At 36.1% G+C, this 13,995-nt stretch overlaps 1 protein-coding gene across 2 annotated transcripts in view; it reads right to left on the bottom strand.

Annotated features, from left to right (window-relative positions):
* Window positions 1-13,995, bottom strand: part of PRTFDC1 (phosphoribosyl transferase domain containing 1) — a 104,043-nt gene that overhangs the window by 73,538 nt on the left and 16,510 nt on the right. For both annotated transcript variants that reach the window (XM_007504863.3, XM_056800091.1), the window contains exons 2-3: window positions 11,972-12,078; window positions 9,520-9,703 (exon numbers count right to left, since the gene is read on the bottom strand). In XM_007504863.3, coding sequence (XP_007504925.1) covers window positions 9,520-9,703; window positions 11,972-12,078 — 291 coding nt within the window. The remainder of the gene's footprint in view (window positions 1-9,519; window positions 9,704-11,971; window positions 12,079-13,995) is intronic.

Raw genomic sequence — 13,995 nt, 5'->3', positions numbered from 1 at the left:
AAACATATGGAAAGATTTGCCTGAAATGATGCAAAGTTAAATAAGCAGGTTCAGGAGAACAACATCCAGTGATGACTATAAAAATCTACTGAACAACAAAAGAGTAGAAATGGAATGCCGAGCAAATATCATTACTGTTTGCCCTCAAACAACAGAGATTAGTAAGTACCTCCTCATTTTCTTTGCAGAGGTGAAAAGCCTTCAGCATGAAATACTACATACAAGGTCAGACTTTTTTTTTTAAAGCATAATGGTTCATTTTGCTGATTCCTCCTTTTTTTCCCCTCCTCCCTCAGCCATACCCAATTTTCTTTTTTGTCCTAAGGGCTGTCTGGGAATGAGATATTATGGAAGACACCAGGATATACATAGGTGATAAAAAAAATCAATAAAATTTATTTTTAAAAGTCAAGAAATTAATTTCCCAGCTTGTCAGCTCCTAAGAATCTCTGCTTCATTGGCTCAGTTCCCTCCACCTTCTTCCACTTCTATATCCCTTAGAGTCTTAAAAAATGCTTCTCTCTTTCTTCCTTCTCAAACAATTATTAAAGTGTTCCAGTCCATGGGGTCACAAAGCAAAGCCTGTTTGTTTCTCTTTTGTACCAAGTTTGGATTCTATAAACAGTTGGTAAGGGCATTAGAGTCCAGCAGTCTTTTGCAACCCTGCCAAGTGTTGCTTCCCAGTAGCACTGCAGCATTACTTCTAATGGAATGAAGGATGCTATATTTGTCCATGTCTAGAGGAAAGTTTGTATAGTGTAAGGCGAGAAAGCCAAGAAGGAAATTTCAATTTCATTTGATTTATAGAAAAAAATGTCATTATCTGTTGGCCAGTTCCTTGGAAGGTATTTCATATTTTATTTATATATATATAATATATATATAATTTTACAAACCAAGTCATAAAAATAAGTAGCTAATGTTCTACTTAAAAATACTGCCAATCTCAAACAAAAGAAAGAAAGAAAGAAGGAAGGAAAGAAAGAGAATTCTGCCAGCAGTGGTAGCAGCTGGTACAATTTGTGTAAGTGCACTTTTCAGTCATAACTGTAGGAAGAGGTGATGTGGCTTCATTTTTTAAAAATTCCTTTCCTGAACAAATAATATATCAGTCACAGTTCCTGTAATCTGGAAAACTGGTGTAAAATTTTTTGGCCCTCCTTTGTACCAGAGAGCAAGTCTGAATTTTTTTCTTCTGTCTTTTATGGGGTATTTACAGTATCTTATTGTAAATTTTGAGTTAAGTATGAATTTCTGAGTTCCTAAACTTTTTCTGGGTTGTCTGTTGACCTTCACATGTCATCTGTAGCTTCTGCAAAACTCCAGAAAAATCCTCATTTTGTTTCTTATGCTGACCCATGGTATTTAGAAACTATGATGGGGAAAGTTGTGATATGGAAGGGATAAGTGTATAGGCAAATACTAATGATTGCAATTGCATTTTCTCAGCTTATGTTTTCATGATTTTTATTATTTATTGCATTATTCTCTATCAATACTAATAAAACAATAGAGATAGCAGCTTTAAAAACTGGTTGATCTATATGTACAATATTACCACTAGTAGGCAAATATGTAAGATGCTAGTGTTCAAAAGTAACATAAAGGTTCAAGTAAAGATTCTAATTATTAGATCTACAATAAACTCATATGGGCCTGATTCTCTCTTCCATTTCTTTCATTCATTTCTACCTTATTACTCCTGAAGAAAAGTGATTTATTAGCAATCTACAGAGATGACCCTTGAATATTTTACATATATAATATAAGATTAATTTTCTGTTAATTATACTCTTGGAGAATATAAATTTGGGTGATATAAAACAGTAGATAATCTAAATAGTAGACATTTGGTTTTGGAATATTTATATGTCTGTGTGCAAGAATATTTATTTAAATATTTATTAAATTAAATTAAATTAAATATTTATTTAAATATATTTAAATATGGATTTTCTTATTACAGGAAATTCACTTTTAACAAAATAATGAAGATACAGCATAAAGTAATTGTCTAAGGAAGAGCAAGGAAGTAATTAATTTCTCTACACCTTTGACCTCCTTTTATGTAATCAATAAGAATATAACAAACTCCATGGCCATCATGATCTCACCAAGCTATGCCTTCATTTCAATGATGCAGACTGCAATTGATTCATGCCTGACCATTGTGTACAATTTTCATCCATCTTCCTATAAATTCCCCATCAAGGGGTTTCCACCACAGGAGAGGAGTTTTCCTTGCATTCTTTTCAGAAGATGGGGCTGTCCATTATTCTTTGGACATTCAGTAATGACCAGTCCACCCTTTTTTCAGATCATACACTTCATTGGTGGCCATTCCCATGTAATTCCTTCATTTTACAGCATGCTTATGGGCTATCTTCAATGTTGATTCTTTGGAGATGATTGTATCCCATGACTACGAATCTTACAACAACGTCAGAAGAACAGTCATGATAATAATGGACTTTTGTTTGAAGGAGAAGCTTGAGGTCAGTAGACAAACCATGCAACTTCCTAATGGCTATACAGTTCCTCATCAGCCTATTTAGGAGGTATCTGTCCAAGATGGATGTACTAACAGATGAGTTTTGTAGGTTATTCTTTCAATTGCATATCATGATCTGGACAAAAAAGCATTCTTCAACTCACTAGGGTTTTCTTGTGTGGCTAGTTAGGGCAAAATTTCATTTAGGAGACTTTACAATGTTCTGAGGCTTAATACAATCAGGGCTTTATTTGAAACAGAAATATCTCTAAAGAACCCTTCCACTTGGATCTCCTCCATGAGAGAAGTGAATTCTTTCAGCAAATATATGTTTCTGGGCTTTATGCCCCAATTGATATTAACATCAAAGGGTCAAATAAGATTATCTTTGTTATTATAGTTTTTGAGGAATATTACATAATTCTGACATGGGAGAGCTATAGTTAGGAGAGAGCCATTAAGGCATCTTTTCACTCTACTGAATCAAACACAACCGAATCTTGCAAATCCATAGGAAATGCATTGCCCCTTTTCAGGGGAAGGTTTTTCCTGACTTTAGTCTTTTCCAAGGAGGAAAAGTTTAAGTATTTACATTCCTACATGCAAGAAAAATAGAGTTGAGAAGACAAAAAAGCTGTAATTAGGAACTACCAATAATGAGCACCTTAAATGTCTACAATTTAGAAAACTTTAAAAAATGATCCCTAAGTAGACACCTCAATAAACTTACAAGCAAGATGAGCTCATTGAATCCTCTAGCAAGTACTGAAGACTAACTACTTATAACTACATTATAGTTACCACAATCCATCCATAAATTATAGAGCTTGGTCAGATTAAGCAAAATTAATTCAAAGGCACTTAGGGATAAAATAGGAAGGATGATAGACAAAAATTGGGAACATTTGAAATTGTGATTCTTTTTTTATAAAAAAATCTGATTCTTTTTTTTAAATAAGAAATTCCTTTTATAACAAAACAATCCAAGATAACCCATCTGAAATTAGCATCACAGTCATAGACATATTCCCTAAGGAAGTGAAAAAAGGTCTGAAAGAAAGTTGAGATGGGAAGAGCTGCTACTCTGGGCCAATCATAGAGAGAAGTTTCATGCTAGAGGCAAGAAACTGAATTTCATCAGTCCCCACAAATGTTCCATTTCTTTAATAAGGAACTCTGATTTCCTTTATCTGACAGCAATCTCCTGTCATTCCATTTCTCCCTATGCTTCATCCCTCTTAAACCTTCTCTTTTCTCTAATCAGAGATCTCCAGTCCTTTCTCTGGGCCATTAGCCTTGCTCTGGCTCTACTTTTTCTCCCTTTCCAATATAAACACTGTAGTTAGCCATTTCAACTTTACCCTTTCTTCTACTTTCCAGTCTCTCACTACTTTGTTCTGTCATCACTCATTTCTTGCCAAACATCACCCCTGACTTACTTTCACTATTCTCTTCTGCCATTCCTACTCAGAAGCTGCTGAACTGATCATGGGCAAATTATAAATTCATCTGATCCACTTTCTACTGGGGCTTCAAGTCCTCTTGTTCTATTCCACCCTAATTTATTTCTCATCTAACCTCTCAAGCTATTTCAAATGTTCTCTCCAAGTCTCCCTCTCTGTCTCCTTTCCCATTTCTCTAAGTTGAAGGCATTTCTTCTTTTTTTTTTACTTTGTAATTTATGATTTATTTTTTACATTCATTTTTAAAAATTTGGATTCTGAATTCTCTGTCCCTCTCACCCTCCCCCATCCATCTTGCAGACAACAAAAGCGATATCAATTATACATATAAAATCATGCAAAACATATTTCCATGTTAACCATGTCACCAAAAAAAAGAAATAAAAGAAAAATAAAGTGAAAAAAATTATATTTCAATCTGCATTCAGATGCATCAGTTCTTTCTTTGGAGGTGAATAGCATTTTTCATCATAAGTTCTTTGAACTTGCCCTGGATGACTGTATTGATCAATACAGATAAGTCATTCATAGTTGATTATCATACAATATTGCTATTACTGTGTACAAAGCTCTCCTGTTCTACTCATCTTATTTTACATCAGTTCATTTAAGACTTCTTTGGTTTTGATGAAACCACTCTGCTCATCATTTCTTTTGCACAGGAGTATTCTGTCACAATCACATACCACAGTTTGTTCAGTCATTCCCCAATTGTTTGGCATTCCCTCCATTTCCAGTTCTTTCCTACCCCAAAAGAGCTGCTAAATATTTTTGCACGTATGAGTCTTTTCTTTTTGCTTGATTTCTTTGGGTTACAAACTTAGTAGTGGTATTGCTGGGTCAAAGAGCATGCACAGGTTTATAGTCCTTTGGGCATAGTTCCAAATTGCTCCCCAAAATGATAAGATTTGTGATAAGATCACAACTCCACCAGTAATGCATTAGTGTCCTAATTTTTCCACATCCCCTCCAACATTTAACATTTTCTTTTTCTGTCATTTAAATGGGGTACCTCAGAGTTGTTTTAATTTGAATTTCTCTAATCAATAGGGATTTAGATCATTTTTTCATATGAATATAGATAGCTTTGATTTATTTCTTCTGAAAACTGCTTGTTCATATCCTTTGACCACTTGTCAATTGGGGAATGACTTGTATTCTTATAAATTTGACTCAGTTCTCTGATTTTGTGTCTTTGTTTATTTTTAAATCCTTACCCTCTGTCTTGGAATTAGTACTGCGTGTTTGTTCTAAGGCAGAAGAGTGGTAAGGGCTAGTCAATGCAGGTTAAGTGACTTGCACAAGGTCACACATAGCTAATAAATGTCTGAGGTCAAATTTGAACCCAAGACCTCTCATCTCTAGGTCTGCCTCTCAATCCACTGAGCCACCTAGATACCCATAAAATGATGCTTTTATTGGAGAAACTTACTGTAAAATTTTAAAGAAATTTCTTGAATATACTGAGAATATTGAGAATATTAGATTCCTGTCCTTCCCCTCTCTTCATCTAAAAACCTCTGACATCATTCCTCATTTTACCTCCTTTCCCCCAGTCTCTGATGAAGTAATACTATTATTCTGTGTGCTTGATCTCATCTCTTCCTGTTTTTTTCCCTATTAGTTTGCATCTTTAATTATCCTTCTTTCTTCCCCAAATCTAAAAGGTCTCCCACCCATCAAGATCTTTCCCTACTACACTCAAACAAGTCCAATTCCCTTCAATCCTTAAAACAACAAAGTATTGGCCAATCACATAAATTTCAATCCAAATCACATAAGATTCATTGAAAGATCATTAACAACAAATATAATTGCACAAGATCATTTGGTTATCTAGTCTGGAATAAAATAAAGCTTTTAGTTACCATCATGAAGGATGTACAATATGCAGTCCAAAGGAAGAGAGATTCTCTACAGACTATGAAGTCCTCCAGATTGCCCCTGTTTGCAGATGATATTATGCTCTGTGTCATACTCTAGAATGCTAGAGTTTCCCATATTAGATTCATAATCACTCAAGAGTTCAGACTAATTAACCAGAGAAGAAAAACCAAGTGGATGAAGAATAAATCTCCACACTATGTTTTACAGTTATAAAGATAGTCCTCACAACATATTTTAAATAGATTCTGAAATGAAAAATGACTTGATCTCAGAACTGGAAGGTGGTGGACTAGATAGAGTTTCTCTGGGAGAAATGGCACCGTTCTTTTAATGGCTCTGAGCTTTCCCCTGAAACACGGGCCCAGGGTTATAACACATATTATTCTGGTGATATTAATGGCTGCTAGTCATGGAATAACTCAGGCTCAACTACCTCTTTTTACCTTCAGGTCAACATTGTTCTACTTCTTCTTGAACACATAATGAATTTTATGGAGTGAATCTATAGAGAAACTGCATTTAAGCTGGAACCCACTCTCTCTAGGGACTGAGGTAGTATAAAGGAAAGGGTGCTCTCAAGTGTTGGGGAATAAAAAGGAAGGAAGGAAGGAAAGGGGAAAGGAGAAAGTAAGAAAGAAAGTCAAAGAAAGCATCTGCCAGTCTCAGAATTAGGAGACCTGTATTCAAGTCCTGACTCTGACCCTTATTATCTATATGACCTTGGTCAAGGCAGTTAATCTCCATGATCCTCACTCTCCCACCTGTAAGGGGCTCTAATGTCCCTTCCTGCTCTAAGATCTGTGATTCCAAAGATTCCTTACCTATTGGCAACCTTTTAGTGATGAGCTCTGAACTTAGTCAGCCTGTTCCTCCTGCTCTAGATGTCCAGTCCATTCCTGGGCTATATTCAAAGCTTTTCTAGTAGGGAAAGACCTGCCAAAGATGGTGCTCCATTGGCACAGCCTTCAAGTATTTAGGACCACATCTTGATGTGGAATTAGAAGAGTACTTTAGAGGGTGAGCTTTTAAAATTATGCTGGGAACCATCATGTCTTGACATGGTCACATGTGGAAGCTAGGAGGTCACAAAGTGACTCCTTGGCAGGATGGGATCATCCACTCAGCCCCTTCTGTGTGACTTTTCTCATCAACATCTCTTACTACATGATTATTGTCCTCTCCCTGGTCTCAGAAAAAGTAATACGAGAGCAAAATGCTTGCACACTATTTCTCCAAAAGTCTATCATGGGGTAACTTCTGCTTATGTATGTAACTCTCAACGAAAGGCATACCCAGATTTCCCCTACTCTCATGCACAGAAACTAATCCTGAGCCAGTATATAAATCACCATAGGGAGAGACTTGTACAATATGCCTTAATTCATCATGCCTCAGTGACTTGATTTACCAACCAAAACCAACCAAAACTCCCCAACAAATTCTGAAAAACGATTAGTCTATTATTAAATCTGAATTGATCTCTCCATTTTGCTACTATTATTGTTGATTGTCTCTAGAATTTCTGATTGATTATCTATTTTTGCTAAAGGTAATAAGTGATTTTCCTTGATTGAAAGCTCAAGTTTCTCACAGGTTAATGAGAAAATTAAGCCACCTGTGACAAAGTCATTTAATCTTGTGCAAAACCTTTGTATATCATGTCAGAATTAATAGTTACAATATGTGTATAGAATGATCCCAGAATGTTAATCAAACGATTTGTCTAAAGTTAATATGTCACTTACCCAATTATCTGCATTTGAACATGCATGTTGAATAATGTAGCTGTGTGCCAAGAAAATGGGTATAAAAATAGATACCAAACCTGGACCAAGTGAAGCAGCCATTCCATGCAGAGCTTGGCCCCAGGCTGATACACACACACACACACACACACACACACACACAGCTGTCTTCCATCATTCACTTCCACCTATGCCTCTCCACCTGATGAGGACCCCTGGAGCCATGAGCAGGGCTGGAACCAAGCTCTTGGCAAAATTATACACTTATTTTTAAACTTCTAAGGAAAAATGTTAGAATTTTCTGACTAGGACCATGTGATACTTGGAAAGCAGCCCTTGGTTTACTCCAGCCTCCTGGTTAACAGACTTCTGGAACTGTTCATGGCTCTAGGCATGCCATTTTTTAAAAGGCTTCTCCCAATGCCTTGGTTTGAGAGGCACATAGAAACCCCAAATACTTAGGGAAATGAGCTGGTTTGGTTCCCCTTATTTGGCTGTGTTTATTTAGTATACTTTCTTTAATTAGGCTGTGCTGTGGGGAAAGAGGTGAGAGCCTGACCTCAAGAGTCTCTCTTTCTTTTGGGTAGTACCTAAGGTTTCGCCACAAGTCTCTACTCATCACAACTCTAGCCTAGACCAGCTTCTTCCACCCACTTTCAAGGATATTTAATTAGAGGTCATGCATGCCTGAAGTGAACAGTTGTGCCTTCACAGGAGTTGTTTTGGAGTTTCTCATAGGCACTGTCTCAGAAGTTGACCTGTCTCATCCAGTTATTTTCCTTTTCTTGCATTTGGTACAAAGATGATCATCATTAGCCCTGCTTATCCATAGACCTTGGGACTATGAATGACTATGGGTCAGAACTCTAAGAAAGTCCCTGTCTGAGCTTCAAAAGTGAAAGTATTTGTTCTGGACTGGGGTAGAGTGAAAAGTAGTTATTTAGACAACCACTAAATTATGTTTAACTAAATAATGATAATAGTAGAAATGATGGGGTCCATATATATTCTAAAGATCCTTATCCTAACTCCCAAACATGAGTCAGGTCCCAGAGGAAGGCTGTATCTCCCCCACAAAGTTCTAGAGGATCACCCTGAGGAGTTGGGTATGGTCCTCTAATACCAAGAGCTTGACCTCCCATGAGTATGCTTCCTTACAAGATCACTTGTTGAGAATCATTATACACAGGTTGCAGAAAGGAGTGTTTATTAAGGGAACAAAATAAATTAGAATAAAACATCACCCCAGAAAACAGTGACAAACTCTCCTTCAAATAGACACATGGTCCAAAGTAAAGGAGTCTCAAGCCTAGAGAGTACATATTGCTGAAAGTCATGGCAAGATGGATGGAAATATACAAAAGAGAAGTAAAAAAAGGACTAAGGTCCTAAGGATGCTGTTTTCAGAAGGGAAAGACTCACTCCTCTCTTTTCAGAAATGTTTAGGGTTTGGGGGAGTCTTTGTTTAGGGTTGCTCTGGGTTCTCTAAATTATATTAGGTGACAGTGTCCACAAATGGCTTTACTTTTTCAATTTCTGGTTATGCCTAGCAGCCAAAGTAGAGGATATTATCCTAGGGCCAAGAGAGTCCACCAGGGAACAGAAATTCTAGACTGCCCTAATAGTGATTCACCTGAAATGTCAAACTCAAGTCCTAGAAGGTAATTATGTGGAATTTGTAACTATTTAAAAAAAAAAGATAAAATTACCCTTGGGTTGAATCTTTTGATATCGGTACCACAAAAAAATATTTTGGTGGAGAAATGAAAGTAATTGTGCTATCCAAAGTAAAACAGTCTTTTTCCTAAAACACTCCCAGCTACCAAGCCACATCTTGTTTTGAGAATTTTTATTTTTAGGAATTTAATTTCTCTGCATGCTGTTTTATTTGGTTCCAGGTGATATTATTGAAATGGAAAATCTGCTAGCTTACCTGGTAACTTTTTAATCTGATGAAGTCAACCTTCATAGAGATAAACGTATCTGAATTTCGACTGATATTCTTTAGGTGCTCCACAAGATCAGCACAGAACTTGTAGCCCCCTTTAAGCACACACAGAACCATGATGTCACTGTATCCGATGTCGTTCATGATATCCTTTGCCAACCTCTCAATCCTGGAAAGGAAATTAAAGGACAAAAATAAATTGCCATAAATTTCTCAGGGCCATGGTGTTCTAGCATAATATCCAGCATTAGATTGTGCTTCAGGAGAAAAAGTATTTTGTTGCCCAAAAGAGCTCCAAGCTCCAATGATAATGATTTAGCTATTCTCAGCAATACAATGATCTAAAACAATTCTGAAGGACTCATGATGAACAATATTATCCTCCTAGAAAAAGAACTGATGGAGGCTGAATGCAGACTGAAACATATTTTGCTTTTATAATTTTTTGTTTGAATTTTTTCCAACAAAATGACTAGCATGGAAACATGTTTTACATGATTGCACATGTAAAATCTATATCAGATTGCTTGCTGTCTCAGGAAAGGGGAGAATTTGGAACTCACCCCCCCCCAGAATATTAAGAATCATTTTACATGTAATTGGGGGAATTATTATTTTTAAAAAATAAAAATAATTTAAAAAATTTAAAGTTTTTTTTTTACAGTAAGGTCACTTTATAGCTGAGAGGATGGATTGGAGTAGGGAGAGAGTTGAGGCAGAAAGACCAACCAGAAGGTTTTTACATTAGTCCCAGGAAGTGTCAAAGGAAGAATTCTAAGGCCATAAACAAGGCAAAAGCATGCCACAGCCATTTAAAACTGATTTTTGCCAAATTGATGGATATAAGATGATACCTTGGACTTTTCATCTGACTATTCCTTCTAACATTCTATTTAGGTTATCTAGTTTAAAAATATTTTTAGAAATATTCATCCATTTCTTTTAAGTTCTTTAATTAGCATCAATTAAGATGTGATAACTAATGATGATCTTGTGGATTGACTTTCAATTCACTGTGATCTGTTTTCTGTTAGATTTTGGTAATTTGAGTTTTTTCTCTTTTTTTTTTGAGTAAATTAGCTAGCTATTGTTCAATTTTGTCAGACCATGCAATGTATGAGAAATTTCACTATCTAATATTCTTTAAACTATAAATATCCCAAAAGTCAATGTCCTCACTATTAATTATAAAATATAAACTCAATTCAGTGATTAGCGTGTGTGGGATTATTTGATCTGAAAGGAATAATAGGAGACAGAGAGTAGGCCAGGTGAGAAAACTTCCTTTAATAATGCAAGTGGACAATTCCTCTGAAACTTAATCTTACAGAGAGTTGCCTAGAGCACCAGCAGAGGGGTATGCTGGAGCCAGCTGCAAAGAGCTGATACGAAATTTGCACTCCCAGCATCGACACCTTAGAAATCAGTAATTGCTATAAAACTGGCCTTGACTTATAGCTTTGATGACTATCTAGACCTAAGAAAGAGTTAATAATGCAGAGTAAAAGATTTTAAAAATGGGAAAGGATCTGTTTGTATAAAAATATGTATAGCTGTGCTTTTTGTGGTGATTAAAATTGGGAAACGAGGGGATGTCCCTCAATTGGGGAATGGCTAAACAAATTGTGGTATATGATGGTGATGGAATACTATTGTGCAATAAGGAATGATTAATTGATGGATTTCTAGAAGAATGGAAAGACCTCCATGAACTGATGCACAGTGAAATGAGCAGGACCAGGAGAACATTGTGCATAGAAACTGAAATATTGTGGAACCATCCAATGTAATTGACGTTTGCTACTAGCAGCAATGCAATGATCCAGGATAATTCTGAGGGACTTAGGAGATAGAAAGCTATCCACATCTAGAGAAAGAACGGTGGGAGTAGAAATGCAGAAGAAAAACATATGATTTATCACTTATTTATATGGGCATAGGATTTGGGGTTTTGGTTTAAAAAGATGAATCTATTACAAAAATGAATAATATGGAAATAGGTTTGGAGCAATAATATATGTATAACCCAGAGGAATTGCCTGTTAACTCCAGGAGTGGAAAGGAAAGAGGCGAGGGAGACAATAAAAATCATATGACCATGGAAAAAATTAAAAAATAAAACCTAAAAATTAATAATTTTTTTAAAATGTAAAGTTTTTTTAAAATGCAGATAAACATAAAATGCATGCTGAATATATTACTCCCCTTCCCAACCTAGTTGTTAAACATTTACTAGCACACCTCTGAAAGAAAGTTTATATGCCTGGTCTAAGGTCACACAAGCAGTATGTGCTAGAATCACAACTTGGAGGGGGCACCTAGGTGGCTCAGTGGATGGAGAGCCAGGCCCAGACTGGAGGTCCTGGGTTCAAATATGGCCTCAGACACTTCCTAGGTAGTTCTTAAACTGAATCATGGAAGAAGCAAATATACCTACCTGTCCACAATGACACCATGAGGTATAAGTACATAGTTCAAATCTTCATAATAGTGCTGAGGGTAGGTGAATAAATCCAAGTCATATCCTGGCCAATGATTAGAAATCTGAAAATAAAATTACTTGGGTTGAAATTATCTTTAATTGGATAGTACATTTAAAAACACACCTATTGGATAATCCTGAGGGATGTATGAAAAAGAAAGCTATCCACCTCTAGAGAAAGAACTGCTAGAATAGAAATGCAGAGGAAAACATGTGATTTGTCACTTGTTTACTTGGGTATATGCTTGGGGATTTTGGTTTTACAAGATTATTCACTTCCAAAAGTGAATAATATGGAAATATGTTTTGTGTGACAATATAATTCAATCTAGATTGAATTGTTTGTTAACTCTTGGAGGGGGGAGGGAAGAAGGGAGGGAGACAACATGAATCATATAACTTGGGAAAACATATGCAGAAATTTGTTATTAAAATAAAACAAAAATAAAGCATTAAAAACTAAAAAAAAACCCTAAAAATAAAAACTTAATCAATGAAATAAAATTTTAAAAATTAATAATAAAAAACCCACCCATTGGTCTAGGAAACAACCCCCAGAAAGCACAGTCTGTCTACAAAGGATGACAATAAAGATCCTTTTTATTTCCCTTAAGAATTTATTAAAATTCCTGCAATTTGTGGAAGTCTGTTAAGTAATCCCCTCCTGGATCTCTGCCTAGTCATGGCAGAGGGACAAGCCTAGTTCAATAAAAGCTATGGTGTGCGGGGTGACTCAAGATGGTAGTGGCATAGGAGAAAGTTCTGACTAAAGGGGATCCCCAGGAGAAGGAAATGGAAAACCACTCCAGTATCTTTGACAAGAAAAGCCCAAAAGCCTTGACTGAACAACACATTAAGTAATGAGTTATTGAATACCAATAAAGTGGTACTAAAGTCACCCCATTCTAGTGCCACACTGGTCTTGTGTCTCCTGAATAAGTCACACTTCATGTCCCTTCTCTGTTTTTCTTATCTACTTCTCCTATCCAAGACTGAACTATCTCTAAGGACCAACTTGAGTCTTGCATTTTTCATGAATCCTTCCAGGTCTTGTTGACTTGGTTTTTGGAATTTCTTTAGCACTTTATGGGTGGGGGTGATGGAGGAGGAAGGAACACTGGACATAGAAGTTCACTGATGTTGGAAACTACCATTGAAAAAAACTCCTTTTCCCAAAGTGGATCTATTCCATAGTTTATGGTCTTAGAGAGCTGCTGGGAGTACTGAAAAATCATAACTTATTAGAGTTTATAGTCTGTCTCTTTTGGAGGTTGGCCTTGAATTCAGGTTTTCTAGAGTTCTTGAGGCTGGCTCTCTATCTACTGTGTTACATTACTTTTCCAACCCTAAATACTCTTTATTCATTTGGATTTTTTGTCTTTGATCTTGGTCTGGATCTAAGATTATGGAATTTTCTAGTTTGGAAACTCCATGCATTGAAAAAAAGATGGCTACTTGGCTACAGCTTATTGTGGAGGGTAGGAGAAGGTCATAGGAGGTTAAAAGACTTGCTCCTAGTCACAAAACGAAAACGCATCAGATGCAGGACTAGAAATCCAGATCCTTTTGAATGTCAGATTGGCGTCTATCCATTATGTTAGACAATGCTACCTCTGTATATCTGACTGAATCTAGTTCATCACTAAGCAATGGTATGGTCTTAATAAACAAATTATTTACTATTAATTTAGATTCCACCAACTCAGAGTTCATGATCATCTAAACAGTGCATTAGAATTTTCTTTTGCCCTTTTTTTGTTTAAAAAAATTACATGAACCTGACTGATAAGATGACACTTTACCATTTTACAGGAAGATATTCTTAAGCAAAATTTAGATCTACTTTGATGGACCTATGATCTCATCAATGGCGATTCTCTTTCAAAGAGTAGACATGATGATCTGGATAGAAGGTAAAGATCTCCTCAGCCTCTGTGACTCTTATCTATATCCTGAAAATCCTCAACAAGAGTCTAAAT

Source organism: Monodelphis domestica, chromosome 5, assembly GCF_027887165.1.
Source record: "Monodelphis domestica isolate mMonDom1 chromosome 5, mMonDom1.pri, whole genome shotgun sequence".
In the NCBI taxonomy this organism is placed as follows: Eukaryota; Metazoa; Chordata; class Mammalia; order Didelphimorphia; family Didelphidae; genus Monodelphis; species Monodelphis domestica.
This window is presented reverse-complemented; position numbering and strand designations above follow the sequence as displayed.